The sequence below is a fragment of the Plutella xylostella genome, chromosome 10 (genome assembly GCF_932276165.1).
Source record: "Plutella xylostella chromosome 10, ilPluXylo3.1, whole genome shotgun sequence".
In the NCBI taxonomy this organism is placed as follows: domain Eukaryota; kingdom Metazoa; phylum Arthropoda; class Insecta; order Lepidoptera; family Plutellidae; genus Plutella; species Plutella xylostella.
In genome coordinates this window covers 7,511,543-7,532,137 of record NC_063990.1, presented here as the reverse complement: position 1 = coordinate 7,532,137, position 20,595 = coordinate 7,511,543, and the positions used below count along the sequence as shown (strand labels likewise).

General features: G+C 39.3%; 1 protein-coding gene across 2 annotated transcripts in view; it reads right to left on the bottom strand.

The window, feature by feature from the left end:
* The window catches only part of LOC105388142 (protein tiptop), a 184,828-nt gene that overhangs the window by 8,118 nt on the left and 156,115 nt on the right, over positions 1-20,595 (bottom strand). For both annotated transcript variants that reach the window (XM_011559001.3, XM_011559000.3), the window contains one exon: positions 876-1,041. In XM_011559001.3, coding sequence (XP_011557303.3) covers positions 876-1,041 — 166 coding nt within the window. The remainder of the gene's footprint in view (positions 1-875; positions 1,042-20,595) is intronic.

Here is a 20,595-nt window from a genome sequence, read left to right as displayed (position 1 = left end):
CACGGATATCTTGAAGTGACAGGGACCACCTTTGTCCTGTGATAAGAAACATAACAATTGGAGGAATATTTCATAGTAATTTGTCTTATTGATGAAGAAATAGATACATTATATACTAACACTGAGCTTACTATTGTAAGCATATTGGTATATGAAAATTGGTTTAAAGAATGAAGTTTAAAGTCATCTGAATACCTATTTAGGAATATAAATAAATAGGCTGATAAGAAAATCGAATGGTTATGACTATGAGTAATGATAATGAAGAAAATTAATTTCCAATAATTTAAACTAGCCAATTAGGTACTATATGAAAAAAATAAGTTTTAATACTTAAAGAAACGATAGTAGTTCCAATCTATCTATTTTCGTTGATGATTTAATTAAAAATATTGATAATAGTTTTATAAATCAGGTGACTGCAATCTGAAATTATATTCTATCGTGTGACTAGTGTCGTAGTGACTAGGTATTTAGTTTGGTCTTGAGTGTATCAAACACATCTAATCATCAAAAAACTACCCAGCTACCATTCCTATGATTTTATCAATAATTTTTATAATAGCTAAGCTATTTTAATGAAAATTATCTTTCCTTGCGAACTATTTGTGGATTTTTTGTATTCCTTTTCAAAGCACTGAAAATATATGTGTATTTTTGTACAAATTAAGTTGAAGAGTTTTGTTGAAAAAAGACCCATCGTCTTGAAAGAATCATGGTCTTTCAATCTGATGGATCACCTATGTACATCCTGTTTATAAACTTATTATTATGAGGACGTATCACATGTCATGATCATGATCTAGTTTTGCAATTTTCTCCTCAACCAAGTTCGAGGTCACGACAATTAATACTAAGATGATTTGAAAGTTCACCTTTCAACATTGGGGTCTTGTATGAGGGTCGCGGGGATGCTGTGCTCGATGTCATCCCGTTCGTCGGGGGCCGGGGATGGTGACGCGCGGGATGCGGGGGACGGGGGCGTCCCCTCGCCCCGCTCGCCAACGGCTTCCTTCACGCCTTGGGGACTGGACGCTTCTTCTGTGGACAAACAGATGGATACTGGTTAGATGAGTATGTGAGTGTGTATGTAGAGGTGAACTGTGTTGTTTGATTGTTTGTTTAATCAAGTAATCAGCAGTCAGATACTAATAAGCTGATGGAACACGCGGAACTATCAACATGGTTGCGCAACTCCAGACTATTTTTAAAAAGACCAGCGATACCAAGATCGATACCATTTAATTGCGATCATTCATCATCAATAAAAATAATAAAATGATAGTCACTGATATCGATGCGATAAAATAGGGAAAATTACATGAAAACGGGGCCACCACCGCCGGTCTACAGAACGTTGCGCAAACAACAAGTGATTAATGATTGATTGATTATTCCGTTAGTCATCGACATGAACGGATCAATTATTCAAAGTTACCTATCTACTGACACAAATTTGATCGATAAATCGATTGATAAAATCAATATTTATCGAGCATCGCAAACAATTACAAAAAGAAACTAAAAAAAGCGATAGCTTTTCAAAGTTACAAAGTCCATTAGGAAAAAAACAAATCTCACGATTTTGCATCAATTTTTAATTCGATATCGGATATAATGTAATTGACGGAACAGAGTGAGCCTAAACCTGCGAGCTGTAAACCAAAAAGACGATCAAATCTGGACTTTTGCTCCGATTATGAAGTTATCGGCCGTCCAAAAACAGCGAGTGGGCCCAAAAAAGTTTTGAAATCGGAGAGCGCGTCCGAAACTGGCGCGGTGGCCCGGTGTGGTCTGCTTATTTCACTGCCCAGTGGGTCGTGAACCGCGTTTCTGTTCGCTAATTGATTAAAACGCAGCATGTCAATCCTGTGCGGACGGGCGCCCGTTGTTGAGCGGATCGCCTCGGGCCGCGATGCATCGTACTAGCAGAATCGTTTGTGGGAGCCCCGCTCGATCCCGATCAAAGGAAGCGAGTGCATCCGCCGCCTGTTCCTGAACGTTCCGCGGCTCCAAACTCAAATTTAAATGACACGTGGCGCTATCGGGCCTGCCTTTGAATTATTACCACAGGCCCTGCTATCAGCAAGTATTTAGCCACAAAAGGCTCTTTTACATCACCGCGAAACACAAAGACACAAACAGTGGAATAATTTCTATGTGACTTGCGTGAAATCGTTTGGTGATTATCGATGACGCTACAAATGATATCAAATTGGTAAATCGGTTCGATGAAAGTTTAAAAATCTTGATCGTATCGATCCATTACACAGTTATGGATGAGGGATTCGACTTTTATTTGAGGTTTATCTTGACTAAGTGTTAGTTCAAATAAACATGAGGAGTGGTTATCTATCGATCGATCAGCGGCAGATGGTGACAATAATTCTAAAATATTACAGTTCGTGCCCACAGATAACACTTTGCAATAATCCATCAGTGGAACAGTTATGGTGAGTAGCCTGTTTGCTTTGTGATATCAGGAAATTCTTCGAAATGAGTAATAAATTGAATGTAAGTATGTACCTACCTAAGTCAGAATCAACGGAACATATTTGATTCTTTTACAAATAAATAATGCGACAGCTTGTTAGTCACCAATTGCTGGTAAAAATAGTTAAGTGTGAAAAGAATGAATTTTGAAATGTTATAATATGTCAGATAGACAAACTAGTGAATGTGAGAAAAACTAAGTACACTGACGACTCTAAACTTCCAATTTTAATTGCACACTTGAAAAAAGTTAAACAAATTCGCCAAACGACGGCCAATTAGGCATGAGGTCGTCTCGGACAGATTTATCGTGCGCACACGCACGCGTCCACTCGATTTATTAACCGACTAACGTAAGAATCGATTCTGGAGACAGATTGAGATCGATTTTTCGTGTCTTCCCGCGACTCTTTTAATTCAATGCGGGAAGGGAATAAATTTGCTCGCGTGTGGGCGCAGTGCGGACGGTGTTTGGTTATAGTAGTTATAGATATTAACTATAACTAAGTCGAACATGCTGAGTTAGTACCTCTTTGTTGCAGCGCCAAGAGGCAATCGTCTAAGCAACCGACCACCGCTGTTGCATCGCCAGGTAAAGTTCAAGATAGGCAATCTACGAACCACGTGCAATCCACCAGATGCTAATCGGCGACAATGTTGCAAACAGATTCCAACGTGCTCCTATAAGCAACAGAAGCATGCGCTACTGTCTTAAATGAATTCTTTGGTCTCTTTCAGGACTACGTAATGTCATTTCCGTGGCACTAACATAGTTGCAAAGTTTAGATAAAATCGCAACTTTATCACGATCTAATATTATGAGGTAAATAAAAATATAGTGTTGTATTTTTTCAGAGCTACACGGTATTTTAAGTAAAGGTCTAGAATAGTCAGCTAGTTCACACACAGTTAGCGGAGTGCCTGAAACCTGCACTGATATTTCAATGGATGATTTTCTAGTAATGCGACAGAAAAACCAAGTTGCACGCCCACTTATACGTATTGTTGCAAACGTTTTGACTGTATGATTACAAGAAAATATGGAAAAACAATAGGTAGAGGTTTCTTCTACGTCTGCGTCCGCCGTAAGGAAGCCGAGCCCCCAAGGTCCAGCGCCACCCAGCTATCTTTGAGTGGGCTTTTATCAGCGCAGTAATTGACCAGGCTTGCTGCTCGTAAAGTGTACGATACTGCGGCGCCTTATTCCTCGATAAAGCTGGCAGCAGCTCCCGCGATAGCCAGCAGTAGTGATAGCAGGCAGGTGGAGGATTTATAGCGGCTGCTCACACCCATACTGACGTGGCTGTGATAGCCTTTGGCGGTCCCCATGGACTCGCTATAAACTCCGGAATCAGCAGACTTTTATGGCGCGATAGTCACGAGGTGATGTTTATAAGTAGCCTTATGGATTAAAAAACAGTAAAGCGGTTTAGCATTTATTTGCATCGCGGAAGAGGAAATAGGTTTTTAAATTGTGTGTGTGTTGGTTTAGCGCTGGATTAAGAATAGCTTATGCTGAGTCAATTCTCTAAACTAGGTAACTTTATGTGGCGGCTGTTATTTGTTCTGAAAAAGCTATAGCCTGTAAGGTCTACTAAGCATAATACTACACAATTGCCAGCAGCTTAGTAACAAGCTAAATGAATTTGTTTACACCAAACTACAAATTACTTTATAGGTGCCGAGAACTTGAAATTAACCATCTTTCACCACTTGATTCCGAGGTGAGCTGAAGTTGATTCTGATGACGTCATAAGGGTACGGCCATCACAGTGACGTCACGCAACAAGTGTCATGCACAGAGTTGTTCAGCTGACGATTACGGGTCACTATGAACGGATCCAACAGCAGAATGTAATTGTCATCTATTGTTGTTGGATTTGGTGTAGTTACTAACTATGATATATTTTTCACATTCGTTAGCTATCCAAGATGTTCGTAAGTAAGTGTGTACATGACATAATCATCGTAAAATTCATACTTAAAACTTTTTTTTTTAGATCGTATTAGTGGTACGTTTAAGGTGACACTGGCATATTACATTGGTCACACAGTCTTATATTGATATTTGGACAAAAACAGAAAAGCTATCTTATTCACTTTGTTGGTGAATGATTGATTTGATATTATTATTATCTATAACACACCTACCTACGTGCAATGCAGACATTTTACACTACTAAAAGATTAGGAGTTATTATGAAATTAATTGTAACGAGATAAAAATATGTGCTGATTTACTTATAAGCGTTATAATCCTGATGTGTCATTTATACTTATTATTTATTAGGCATTTACCTACTTTCTGTAAAAGGGTGATTTATCATTGCCATCAATTTGTTTTTATGTCATATTTACAGATTAGACTAAAAAGCGATTAAGGAAAATTAATTTAATAAGATACTCATCCAAAATCACAAATCTAAAACAACTTTACTAATACCTGGTTATTACAATATTACTCCTGTCTAGTCTCGATATTAAAGATATTGTGATCTCAGTAATACACGTTGTTGTGTGAATGTTAGTAGTTATCGTTATAAGTCACGTTTAGATGTTAAGTTCACACTGTCGTTTGAAAAAGGTGAAAAGAAAATTACAGGAAAATATCAACCTTATATGTACAAAACTAATTGATAAGTACTTTGAAGGACTCTCCGAAGAACGATTAAATGTCGGAGTCGTTGCTGTAAGCAACAAAGCTAAGTAATTACATTTCAATATAATATTAACAATTATTACACCACTCCGAAACAAGTCATCACGGAAACCCACAACGAAGACAACAAGCGAACAAAAAAAAGCGTCGCCATCCATAATTATATCGCGCGTTAAATACGTCGTAATGTCGTAAAAATCAATCAATGTCAGCGTGGCGAAGTTAAATTAATACCTTTATGAATTGGTTGTCGAGCCGCATCCATCACGAGTCGTGCTGATTGATGGCTGGTGTCGCGCGACGAAACAAAATCCAGCATCGATCATAAGGGGAGGGGGGGGGGAAGGGTCGATCATCGTGTTAATCAATATTAGTGATCGGTGACGGCTTGAGAACATGCGCGGATTGTAGTTGATTTTATATGGTGGCGATTACAGTACAGATTAGTCGCAATGGGTTCTGGAGTATTCCACCCGCCCTTTTAGAGAAAAATATTTTTATGTTATATTCACGGTGTTTCCTTAATACCGTATGTAAATATCTTCTAAGATCATGGTATTATAGGTACCTACTAAATATGTTTCTCTTTACTTACTAATATCAAACAGAACATAGATCTTTGCCGTACAGTTAGTAACTATATACCTACGTAAGTACCTAAAATTATGACTGTTTTTAAAATTCATGATAATGGTATGGAGGTACATATAATGTAAGAGAACGAATACAGTTCGTACCAAGATTTATGACGGCTACTAGAAGTGAATTTATCTAAAAACGGCACAACATCAAACGCACAGGTTCCTAGAACAGGTACAGGTACAGTCAACAAGACAAGCAACATTGAAGTCTCGGAAAATCTCATATTTACTGAATCCACATTAAGGAACAAGAAAAATATGGAAAAGTAGATAATTCATTCATTTATGAACAAGTACTGAAGATATTTATTCTGTACGATCATAAAAAGATATTGTTTTAAATTCTAAAACAGAGTTTAAAAAAAAAAAAAAAAAAAACACGCACTCACGCCTTGTACTAATGTACTCCCTTGCGGGGTAGGCAGAGGTGCATTGCTGCACCCACTTTTCGCCAGAGTGTTATGTTAGTCCCAATGTAATAGGGGGCGGGCCTATTGCCATTTTACGGGCACATCCAAGACCCGAGAACAAATATCTGTGTTCAAACAAATATCTGCCCCAGCCGGGAATCGAACCCGGGACCATCGGCTCAGTAGTCAGGGTCACTAACCACTACGCCATTCGGTCGTCAAACTATTAAAAGTATAAACAGAGTTTATACTTTTAATTAATGACATAACAGGAAAATATAATTATTGAACTGCTGTAAATGACATCCTAAATGTACCAAAAGCTCTTTTGCGTTTTGTACAAGGCTACACAACATAGATAGAAATAGATAATCTCCATCACAATAAACAATATTCAAGGTAAGACAACCATAGATTTATTAATCGGTCCGAGATATACCGATCCGCGGTGAAGCAAAAACTGGACAGGTGGGTTGCCAGTCGACGACGATTTCCCTAAATATTGGGAAAAATATAGTTTATCCCAAAAGCATATACCAAATAACTCATGAAAATTCAATTCAAGTTTCAATGTATCACATTCTTCATAAAACTTATTAAATAATAAAAGCTTGAAAAAGCTTATGTTATTGATTTAGTATAATATCTATTCAATATCGTTCAATACAAACTCTTAAATATTTTGACAACAAATAAAAAAAATACTTTAACATAATGCAACAAGCTATTGGTTTCATTTAAATCTTAAATAGTGAAGCTTAAGAAAAAGTATTCCAATGAATGTTTGTTCATGTTAATTCAAGTATATTTTTCCTATTTATTTTATTAATGGCAACACAGTTCAAGTCACGAGTGGTATTGCCACTAATATCGACGGTTCGGCAATAAATTAGTGCGGGATCGATCGTGATGTCATAAATACAATAACGGGTGCTGTAGTGCCTCGATGAACACAACTATCGGACGAATTTCATTAAATAACAATGCCTCACAAGTCATCGTCATCATCATCATCATCAGGCAGTAATCATTCAGTGCTAGAAATAGGGGTCTCCCAAGTAGCGGTTCAACACTCTGTCCTCGGCCTATCTTTCTTTCTCATCTAAACTGTAGCAACTGACATCTGGCTGGAGGGCGTCCCACTGTACGATTGCCAGTTTGTGATCTCTACTCGACATCTCGACTAACTTTACGGTCATCGGTTATTCGGCAGATATGAGAAGAGTTTGAGTCCATACTTTTTGGAGGTGCAGGGTTACTCTATACTGACGAAAAACGAACGAACGAGAGATGTCGTGCAATCGGCACGTATAGAGTGGTGGCTACTTAGTATTTAGTTATATAGACCCACCTGCACCTTAGGACGGATACAGATAAAAACAAGGAACATAGGTACGTATATAAATAATATACCCTATATAAACTCACATGCTGATACATAATTATTTCAGTTGAGGTGTTTTAATGTATAGTGTATACTTTTCATTGAATTAAATAGGCAATACGTGACGTGTTATATCAAGGTTAATATTTATTTTAACAGCATTTTTGTTGGTATTGCTATTACGTTTTTAGTTACAGATTACATTTTAAGTACACAATTGAAGCTTAATGAGAACGCGTTTAAAAGTCACAAAAACAACATTCGCTTTACGATTGCCAAATTGAGGTCAAATAATCACTTCTGGGATATTTTTATTCGTATGCAATAGTTTAATGTAATGAGTTTTGTTCTTCGTCATGGATGAGTCGTGGGGAAAGTTTAGCAATAGATTTAAGGATTTGTTTGTTAATATACAATCTACATGACTACCGTGGAAGTATGGATCAAACCAATGGAGCTCTATAAAAATTTTGATTTCTGACTTTGAAATTTTATTTTTGCAGTGTCTAAGATATTGTTTGGTGGTGACTTTATAATATACTTACTTACATACTCGTATAATGGGCGAACATATTTTTCCCGAATTTCGAAATTCATGAATCATACGATGGTCAAAAACAGCTCCTGAGATCCCACTTTCGTTTTATCCATACTTGCACGGACAACCTGTACATAATATAAATCCAGTAACCTGACAGATCAACAATTTTAATAAGTAGCCCTAAATGGTTCGCATAGGTTACTGTGACAGACTCCACACGTTTCTATCCCGAAAGGCAGGGAGACTCGTAAATATCTATAAAGTGCTGCAAATCAGGTAAATGTAAATGCAGGAGATGTAAGGGCGCAACCACACTGCACTTATAAGGACGGCCGCACACTTGCGATTCAATGCAATGTTGGATCGCGAATGTATTTATGTAGGGATAGCAAAATAAATGACAAAGCCTAAAGTGAGAGCTGCTTTACTAGTTTACTTGTACATGCATCTATGTCGTATCGTACCCGTAGCGTTAATACTAGTGTTAATATTTGTCATTTTACCGTTTGTGTAATCATCACTTTTATCTGAATTTTCTCTTTTCTTCATACTACAATTCTCACTTTGACATTGAAAAACAAAAGCATATATGCTGTCGTCAAAGTGAAAATTAAGAGATTAAAGATTAAAAGACTAAGCCCTAATTTCGCCATACTTGATGAGATCATAACCAGGAATTAGTGGTTGACTTTCGACACATCTGTCAAGAATTTAATTTGGAGATGACGTATAAATGGTGAACCAATCCCTGGTTATGATCTAACTGAGAATGGCAAAATTAAAGCTAAAGCTAACCATTTTGTTTAAAAAAAATAACCGATTAGGTTATGTCGTTTGACTCAATTTTTTTTTCTGAAACTGCTAATAAAACGGCAAACAACAAACAAGTCGCATCTTAACGATGTGATGCTTTTCTTGTCAGTGTCGGAGTATCGTAAACCCTGTGATAAAATCTTTATATATTTTTACTACACGATCCATCGATCAAAACGCATCTTTTTGCTGGCCCTACACTTGATCCATTTCAACTATGCCATGTACCTGCCTGCTCTAACGCCGGTCGGGGGCGTGGTCTAAACGCGTTTTGACCAATGATTCCTCAGCATTGCAGCAAAACTAATTATACTGATTTATTCCCTCATTGTCCATTGTTGTGAGTCGTGCGTCTTTCTCCCGAGCCTCTCTCGCCGCGTCATCTTTTGTTTTTCTGCATTTTGAATATCGAAATCTCGCGTTCGATCTGGGTGTTGCGGTATTTGATCGGTGATGCCGTTCGCTAATTTGACGCCATTCTTTCACATGCCATGGCGTTTAATTGGTTCAAATTTAGCTTTAACTATACTGATTATTGTCTATATATGTCAATATAGTTATGGTACTGTTACTGTCATTTTCAAGACGTTTAGCATGTATATAATATAGAAAGATATGTAAGTATTGTGAAAATTTGAGATAAGTTAGGTAAGTACTCAAGAACAGTCCGTTGCCAATTTGCGATCATGGCATCAGCCAACTTGGCTGTCCTTCGACCGCCCGAGCCTCCACAACACAAGCGCAAAACAATTGCCGACCCTTCAGATACATTCATTACGATAGCAGAGTATTTAAATGTACATAATATGTATACGTCCACAATAAATAAAAGAGCATTATCAAGAGGCTTTCCCTTCGGAGAGATCACGCGCGCTGTCACCACCATTGTGTATCAATGTATTCCAGATTCGAAAAACAAACCAGCAAATCAGCGCGTCCGGCAGCTGAATGCGACAGGTGCTGCGCGCGCGCAGGGGGCGTGGCCGCGCACACCACAGACTCTGGATCGCGAGCTTTTCGCGCTTTTTTCCATTTGCCCGTCAATCGCGTGCGGAATTTGGGTGCGATATTTCCCCCGACTGGAATCCGAAGGCTGTATCGCCGGTTGAGATATTTATTCCGCTAAGATAGTGAGCCTTCGAGATTTATGGCCTCTCGTCGAGTTTGTTGCTTTTTTCTCGCGATTTATTGGGATGTTCTCGTGCAGGTAGGGTGCGGTTGTTTAGTCGCTGGATTCTTCAATGTCTCGAGACATTCAATATTGTACATTAAACAACAGGAAAATTCGGCTTAATAAACTCGTAACACGAGCGATTAGCAACCGAGGCACGTAGCCGACATTTCAAGAGCAAACTATGGTAATAGAAACCTCTACCGGGATCCCTATTCTCTGAGTTCTAATCTGCACTGCATCGCAGACGCATATATGTATAGCAAAAGTCGAGCGATTAATTCCAGCAACTTGCCCGAGTACACTCGACGGCCGATATGGAAATAACGTCGATAGCTGCGAGCTGAAGAGACAGTTCATGTTTTATTAAATAAGATTCACTTCTCAAGGACCGTGATTGTGATACGTAATCAGCTTCTGTAAGAGACTGCTTGGGTGTAAGTATAATTAATATGGAAATAATATCATCTCCATTATTACAGGCGTCCAATTAATAAGGATCAATAACTATACATTCTTTTCTTCGCTCTACTATGTATATTTAGCGGACACACTAATCTGTAAGTAGCTGCCGAAAGCCCAGCTCACATGGTGGAGCACCTATATAGCTTAAAACCGGCGATTTCTCAAGTTCTACCAGCATTATCCGCGGTGGCGGCGAGGGCCCTTGCTGTATGGTAATGAGATCGAATTGGAAATTGGAAGCGACTCCGAGTGACCACGAAGATGGGAATATTTTGTCGACGTCTGCCTCCACTCGTGTGGTCTGCACTCATCTGCATCACTTGCTTTCAGGATACGTTTCAGCGCTAAATAAACATGTCGAGTAGATGCCGGTATAGTGCATTAAAAGTTAGAGAAGTTTGACTTTGAAAAATGTATAGGTTGTTGAAAATTGGTACTTGTATAAGTAGTATTAAGGAATTGGATTTCAAAGGTTGTTTACAGGTGCCACTTCTTTAGGCTTACTATATAGCACTTTTGGATCATCTGATAATCTTACTTCGACATCGTATCCTTACAAATAAACAACTGAACCACGAACTCTGATAGAAACCAAAAAACACAATTGGGATGACATAGTAAGGAATGTCTTAACGAAATCTGACACTATAAAGAACTGCCATGTGACAGGCAGAAAGAATGGCGTCTATTTTTAAAAAGTCTACTGCGGACGGAATTAAAATGATACGATACGACACATTCACGAGATTTGTCAACGTCAGGCCGTTGTTTCCTCGTGTCTTGTTGGGAGATTCCATCACGCAGGCGAGCAGAGTGCATTCTTGGTCATTGTAGAAAAAATGTGCTATAAATTTTACATAGCCTTAATTGGAGTGCAGGGTAAGATCAATTTAAGTTAATAAAAACATAATTATGAACAATCTCTATTTAAATTAATCTCTTATCGTAGACGATCAATAAATATGAAGCATAGTTTGCGTATATCCAGTATAGAAACTAGAAACCGAGAGTTGTCCTTGAAATAAATAAATACAGCTCCTACGGTACGGTACGCGTTAGTGATGCCATGCCATTACCAAATATAATAAACATGAAATTGAAACTTCACAACAAACTAGGCCAAGTGGCAGCGCGATTTCATTTTTCATAATTGTTAACGAGCGATCAATCTTACGTCGCCACAGGAAGTAACTCTTAGCCTCGCCCTTTTTGATATTTCAAATAGATTTCGAATTATTGTTGTTACTGCTTGAGTGATGGGCCCGAGTTTCGGCCACGTGACCCACTTCTTTATCGTCAACAATACCGTGACACGCAGCTCGGGGACAAACATGGAAATTAATTCACGAAACGCAAGCTTTTTGACGTTGAGGATGAATTATTTGCCAATGATAAGTACTAACAAAGTAAACGCTTAAAGTACCTAAATAACGAAACTTTTCAAAGTGTCAAGCGACTGACGGTGGAACCTGATTCAGAATAAAGAAGGAATACGCAATTCAAAACAAAAGCCGTTGTCCGTGGAAGGAGGCAGTAATGTGTTAAGAATGCACCAATTCCACCTCCGAGTTCGGTCGGGACCGCATTTTATCGTCGACTAATGATCTCGGGCACCGCACCGAGTAATGAGGGGGGTGGACCGTTTAGGACCGCCTCGCTACCAATAAACTATTTATGAAAACCTAGTGCCGCCCGTAAAGATGAATGGGAATGTTTGAATCTATTATGATCTCTCGGGAGAAAAGTAGACGAAATTGTGCGGCTGCTGCTTTAATAAGCGCTCGGCGGAACATTATGGGTCTTCCAGGCTGGAATAAAGTAAAAAGACAATAGCCGATCGCCGGGCCGGGACTTGTCGCCGCACGCAGAATGCGTCTCGTTAAGTCGGTTCGGACGCGAATTTAAGGGACAGCTTCTAAATATCCAGTGGCAGCGCATGCGTCCTGCCTCAGATCTGTATCGCGGCGGACAATACCGCGGTCGCCCGTCACGACGGTAGCAGAAATATGGACGGGCCGAGCCGCCCGCCGCATACCTGCTTGTTTTATGTTAATGCACAGGCATAAACGGCTGAGCTAGTCGCGGCGGAAAATATCGCGACGACGACGCAGCGCGTGATGGAATACCCGATACGAGTCGCCCGAGCGCCGCGGATTCTCATCGCAGCAATCATTAAGCAGCGGCCGGCCTATCGCGGCCATTACCATCTTGTACGATTGAAAAGTAAGACAATGAGTTCAATTAGGGGCTAACGCTATTGTGCGCGACTTATCTCGCGGCCGCGACGTCGGATGCGCGACACGAGGAAGTGAAATAATTAACGTGAGGGGTCGTCGGTAGCGACTCGCCCTCGCATTCCCTCGCTATCGACCCTGTCGATCTGCCGCTGGCGAAATACCGAAACCTAATAAGTCCGAAGCGAGTCTCATTTGTGTAAGGAGTCCGTCGAAAAAACGAACAATACTGTGCCCGATAAAGGAGACGGTCCAATAATTTAGGGTCATTGTTTCGCTTCTTAATTTATGGAGTGCGGGCAGGCGATTGATTTGTAGGTTTAGGAGGGCCTTCTTCGAAAAGAGTGTCAGGATAAGCGTTTTTAAATCCGCTTCGCCTGGAGTGGATTATTAGGATCTGGAGGGCGGAGGGCCGTCATCGGGAGCTGCTGCGGTGCTTTATGACGGACCGAGGAGATGTTCGCTCGGGAATACTGAATTTATTCGTCACTGCGCTACGTCGCGATATACATACAATGCGGAGCGGCATTTAAATGTGCGATAGGATTGGAGGACGGCGCGCTGGGCGGGGTGCGCACTCCATATACGCGCTCGTCGTGATGCACATATTAAGTTAGAGCCTCTCTACATGGGATGCGGTCGGATGCCTCAGAGAAATTACGAGATAGGTCCGATGATGTCTGCGCGATCGTGAGTGTCCCTCCGGTAGTGCAGCACAATGGGCGAACTCCGAGAAAATTATTAATGCCCGTGGGCGCTCGGTGTTACATTAAATTGCGGGTGGTGCGGCCGGAGTGCCATTAAATTATCGAATACACGGATGTCCTCCCACAGAACTCGCGTTATGCTCGGTAGTAATTCACGTGGTGCAGACAACATGGAATAATTTCATGTATTTAATGTCGTTACGCGGTCCGCTCGTTCCTTTTGTTCCTCGTGTGTGTGGACAGGTCTAGGTCGCCCGCGTCGCCCTGCCCCGGCCAGTCCTGCCCCGGCCAGCCCTGCCCCGGCCAGTCCTGCCCCGGCCAGCCCTGCCCCGGCCCTGTTCGTCTTCCTCAGCGGTATCAGATGGCGCGGCTGTGAGTGGTCGCTCGCATTAATTGGAACGGGCTGCCGATCTTGTGCGTCGAGATTCCCTCGGCGCAGCTTCTATAAATGGTGCGAAGCTTTATGGTATCGGCGGGCGCGTTGTTGCCGTCAACGCAGCGCATGCGCAGGCTTGTAATTGGTGGACCGGCGGTTGACATTTACACGCGACCAAGATGGCCGACCGATGCGATATGGCGATGAATTGACAAATAGGCAGCTCGTTATGGCTGAGCCGACGGTCAGGGAAATAATTGGGTTCGCATGTTAGTCTACTATAAGTGGAAGTTCTTTTAGTGCCTAGTCCAGCTAATAGGCTAGTGGAGCTTCTCGGAAATGAAGTCGGTTAAACGCTTTGGTTAGTGAAGTATAAAGTGGGAGCACTTAATAACAATAATGAGTTGTGGGCGAACATGCGTGTCGATTACGTTTTTTCAGAAATTACAGTGTTAAGTTTAATTATGAAAGTGGGCATTGGCTTAGATGTTGGCGCGAGATAATCAGTCGTCGAGGACGTTAAAAGGGTTGTTCTCTGTAGATCCATCAGGGCTCGTCCCGTGATGGATCCGCGGCGGAGACAATGCACGATCAATCATCAGCCGTCGCCGGCCTCTGTGTGGCCGCTGCTTGTCCACAGACACTGTCCAGTGTCCAGTCATTTATCGATTGCCGATGATTAAAGGTACCCGTAATGATGTTGGCCTTGATCTTGATATAAATCACGGTGGCTAGTAGATATAATCGATACTTGAGTGTTTTTAGGAAGAAGCCACCAACCACATACCTACCTATGTAATTATTTGTGACTCCATTACAATTCTATCCATCAAATTCATACAAGTTTAAGTAAGTAGGTATTTTATATATAAGCATGTTGGTTATATCAATGCGAAAGTTATAAATACTTAAGTTAAAATTACTTGAGTATAATTATAAATACCTACTTACCAGAAGAAAAAAAAAATGTTGATATTAGCAATATTGTGTACTTATAGCCATCACCACACATTTATAACATCCATACTTGTTTAAATCTAAACTCCATTCATAAAAAAAATATGAGCAATGATCTCACAAAAATCGATCAAAATATGGCGACGCTAAGTCGCCGCGCCGTCACATTTATTGATAAATTATCAATCAAATGTCGCCTCTGGGTGTCACACCTTAAAGTGCACTTAATTAATTATACTTTTGTGCGCGCTAACAAAAACAAAGGAACCAATTAACGTATCTGTTCCCTCCCTTACTATGGGTGACGTTTTCGATCAAACGGGTTTTCATCGAGAATTTTAGGACTTTTCTAAAGTAGACTTTTGTCGGCCATAAAAAAAACCATACCTAATAATAATTTAGTATTGAGGGAGTAGGATTATGGAAAATTTTAGGTAAATTTTCAAAGTAAAATTTTCTTTATTTAGAAGCCTATATTATGCGGCGATGAACTATGAATTTATTATGTATTTAATTATTATTTAAATTATTATATTGATTTAACAGCGTAAACATGTTCTTTGACACCCCAACACATCATCATTACTATCAAAGACTAGATAACAGCAACATGGTACGTCCCTACCCTTTATGTTTGCCAACTCAAATGTTTACCTGTCTGGCGCTGTCTCGTCTACTCATCAATCATACACATTATCTTTGGCTCCGATTGTTTCACTGTAACCTACTATGGCAGCCACTGCGCAAAAAAAGGGTCACCATAGTTATTAATAATATAATATCTTTCAGAGTATCATTATTATCTTCGTTACTAGTTCTTGTCAGGACACAATTAAGGATCCTTTTGATAAAACTAATTAAATTTTAAAAGCACCAGGCTGTTTGGATTATCTGATCAATAAAGTCAAACCCACTGACATTGATACCATCCGAATTTATGTGTGCGAAAACATTGGTAATAAAAACTTTAAATTTTTACCGAACATTTTGCATAAATGCTTCAGAGAAATCATTAAGTTAATGCAGAACTTTCCGATTCATTGTGAATAAATGTCAAAAGTTGCTTGGTAGGGTGTCCATAATAAACCTGTCTTTCGGGGGACAGTCCGATGGCTGACATTACACTTATCAGGGGACATTACGTCCTCAAACTTACGACGACGGTCGCTGCGCAGCCGCAAATAAATTCCCGTGGAATTGTCGCAGCCTACACTTTATGTTACGGATCAAGAAAATGTTTTTGATATTAAGATATATTTATTGCTTTAACGATACGTTTTACGATCGCTAAATACACGGTGCTGTTTCGGAAAACGAGAATTTGTTTTGCGATTGTCCTTTAGATTGGATCGATTTAATTTTATTTGTGCAGGGTGGTTTTATCGAGTGTTTTCTAATTAGGTGATTCAGGCAGGCAGAGCTACTAATGGCAGGCGGGCGGGGTCATAAAGTAGGTGTAATCTGATGGTGTGAACACGATGTCGGCGTGTCCGGGACACTGGCGCGGGACATGCGACGCCTGGTCACCCGAGCGCCCACGCCGCGTCTATTCATCTGTTGTGTATCCTGGCAGGCATAGAGCTTCCTAAGATTATTTAGTTATTATTGTTTTATTGATGATAATATCATCATCACAACCCATCACGTCTACACTGCTATGGGGCACGGGTCTCCATTCAATAAAGGCAATTTTTAGGCCTAGTCTACCACACCAGTGCGGATTGGTGAACCTCAACACAAGCAAGCTTTTACTGAGTGAGTTGAAGGTCAACGATCAACGGAAATGGTCATCGATCAGTTCCGAGCTTCATTAGGTAATTATTATAATAATATGTATAATTTAAACGATTAAGTCAAAGTCTTTCAGAAGTTTATAAAGATCTAAGTTGGCTATTAGATCAGCCAACTTGTCGATTATAGAGATCGGACTATCCAGCAGCGGACTGTCCCAATGATAATCATCCACCAAAAAGTATTTTCCCAACTTTTAACACTTTGTAATTTATGAAGGCGCCTGCCCAGTCTGAGACCCGGCCGGCGTGGGCCGCGGTCGCTACAAGGATCCACACTCAACTCTTATTGATGGAAACATTTCAAACGCCGTTTAGATAGCGACTTGACGTTGACGTATTATTATTATTGTCAGCCTGTCGACGACATAGAGGCGTGTTGTTTTGGATGCGGCATTGTCATTTAATTTTGTTTTCCATGGAAGATGTTTTTGCGGTCTTTTTCTTTCATTTACTTAACTGTTTTATGAAGATATAGGTATTACTAATATTTGTACGTTACATAAGATACCGTAAGATAAAATAAACTTACTGCTCGTAGGTAAGCACGGTAACCACACAAAGTAGCCAGTTTATATCAGTCTTAAAACAGATTTAGCAAAGCCTAGATTAGCAAACAAGTTGTCTTGCTCTGGTTCAGATAATAAACACTAACAGAGCTGGTAAGATAACGAGATTAGTGTTTCATTATTTGTCCAGTAGATATGAATTACGCATGGTCTATTCTGTTTGAATATAATGCAAACATTTATTTATTAGAAAAGCAAGCAGTAGATTTTAATGATATGGATAGAAAAAAACCTTCTCCAAATCTCCCCGATTCGTTGTTTGGTCGATTGTGAACTTGTCGAATTGTCGATGTCATTCATACAAGGTTCCTCTGTGGCAGTATCGCCCGTCGAATATTTATATCGAACTAATGCACCTTTCCGTCGTCGCGTCGGCGATGCCCGCGCCCTATTGTGACGCCGATAATGGGAAAATGCTATTTAGAATGTATTTTTGTATGCTAATGCGTTTCGCTGTATTTTATTTTATTGTGACCCTTACCACTGCTACTGAAATAAGAGCAAAAAAAGTTTATATGCTTTACTATTTCTTGGTTACGATTGAAAAGTTTCAATTTTATTTCTATTCTATTTTTTTTTGTTTTTTCGTTTCGATGACATAAATGAGTTTAAACTGCTGAAATTTGTAATTTAATACCGCGTGGCAAATTGAATTAAAACATTCAAAGCTAAAGCACTATCTAAGAGCGTCTACTTCTAAAGCGATTGTGTTACAGACCACCGCGATCGCCTTCATATAAATCCACTATCAAACCAATAAACACATCTTGAAACGATACTAAAAACACACCTTAACAAAAAGAATGTTCGATAAAATATTACAGTTTTGTCTTAAAACCGTTTGATCATAAATTAAGAGGGGTATACAGATCTTTATTCTCCGTACAATTGACGCTGACTTAACGATAAAGAACGTCAAAATACGACCTGTTAAATGTCGAACACGGCCTATAAATATTTACGTGAGAGAAGAGTGCTTTACGCGCACCGAAAGAGACAAAAAGCATGTAAGTGCGCACGATACGTTGAAGATTGTGTGATTTATGTGAATTAGGAATGCAAAACATTGCATTCTAAATAAAAATAAAAATTAATACATCATTCTATGGCCAGGTGTTGTTTGAAAACTAATCGGACAGGCTATAATCCTTAGTGATGAACTCTATCCAGCACTAGTGTCTGTCGCCGACACGCTAAAAAGAAGATCAGTAAAGTATTTCATAATAGAAATAGGTGTATTTTATAACTTAATATCTATTAAAAAAACGGTTAGTTTATAAGCAATCGAAAGGCGATAAATTGTCACACCTGTCGTCAATTTGGTAATCACATTTCGATAAAACGTTTCGAATGAATCGAATAAAAACGTCGAATTTACGATTTTCTAATAGGATTAATAAATGTTTTCGATTTAAAGTTATAGCTAATACATATATTTTTTTTAAATAAACAGGTCAATGCTAAGTAAGTTAAAAGAGACCTATGTATTTACCTACTAAGTATTTAATAAAAATATAAGATTTTTAAAATCCGGTAAAGAAATGTAAAATACCTAATTCACAACATATTTTTCCCACTCATAATCAGATAAATTAAACCACCCATAAATTATAACTTGACTAATAAAAATCTAAACTTTTACACTAAAAAACGAATCACAACGTAAATTAAATTGGAAACAATAAAATAATTCTTAGGCAGTTAAAACGACAATGTGTATCCGATTTCGTTATCGTTAAACGGCCATAAATATGCGGTAGGGGTTTACTCTAAACGGTAAAAGTAACACGTTGGATTTTGAACCTGTAATCCTAAATCAAAATCCTTAGGTATATGCGTTAAATTGATATGGAAAAATCTTGGAAAATCCGGATATCACATGAAGGTTACAGTGTGAGCAATTTTTTTCTGTACCTCTCTGGATGACCTTCTAATCGCATACGTTATCCCCTGTAGCATGGAAAATAAAATAGGATTGCTGAAAGGGTTTCACATTTATAATTTACAACACCGGAAACCTTAACCACCGACGAAAATATAACACTATTGATGAAACTTTAAGCGCCACAGCATAAAATATTACTTTCTTTCATCTAAAAATGATAAATCTCATGAAAAAAGGAATATATATAAGTGTTGAAAACTGAACACCGTTTCAGATCTACGTGAGACGTCCGCATAGTATCAATCAGAATGTGACAATTTATTCCTCTATTCTACATAGACGACGATGGAATTAGTGCTGTGGCGACTGAGGGTTTCCTACGGAGAAAGATATTTAATAAAGAAAATATACCCTTTTTAGACTCACTATATGTACATAACACTTTTGCAACACAATCATATTTGTATAACTACATACTTATACAGAATAGTACCTACCTATATCTTTAATTATGATATGAAGTAGAACGTACCTAATAGACAAAGGGTCCTATTTTCTTACTTCAACAAAAAACACGACAAAAGTTGCACAAAATCAACTTGAAAATACGCAACTTTAAATTCTAGCCGAACGTCGAAAAAACGACGCAGAGAAGGAAGAAAACCATCGCAATAATTTCCAGAGTCGATCGGACCTCGTTCCGTCGCTTCTAATTGATAATTAGTATTCCGTCGACGGACTGTCCGTGTCCAGCCTACAGCCCCCCCTGAGGCACCCCCCGTCTTGCAGTATCAGCACGCAAGACCTAGGTCTAGTCTATGAGGTAAGGTGGGAAAGTTACGATTCTTTCTGCCATATGATGTGATGCAGATACTGTTTGATACTGTCATTAGTCAATGTTTTCCGTTGCTATTGAATTAGCAGTTGCCGTAATGATAATCGTTTAGGGGTTAGTAGAATACTTAGTGAAATCTATTTAACAAGCTTCTATGACAAATTATTAATAGTTTTGAAATAAACATACTTAGATAAAATATTGGTTTCGATAAAGATCCCTATTGACATCTGTAAAACATAATTACCCTATTATGTATACCTACACAAACTGACAAACATTAAACAAATTGACGAAGCTAACCGACCCATACGTATCTTGAATTCGAGGCACACAGCCCGGCTGGTATTGACAGAGACGTCGCTAAGACAATTTGGTGACCTTTAGGGATTCGCCTCATAATGGAACGCCTGTATCAGACGAGCCGACGTGATTCAAACGTCATAGTCGTGTATTATGTGGCGTATTGTGTAGTCGATGATCTGTAGCTCGACCGTACATGTATTTGCATAAACACACCTACGAAGCCTACATGGTAGAAACCCTCACACCTGAATTTCGACTCCCATAAATTACGTATGTTTAAATTGTCTCATTCATCCAAAGGTTGTCAGGTAGAGATTTCTTTAAGCTAAGCTTATAAGTTGCCATTTTGTAGGTAATAA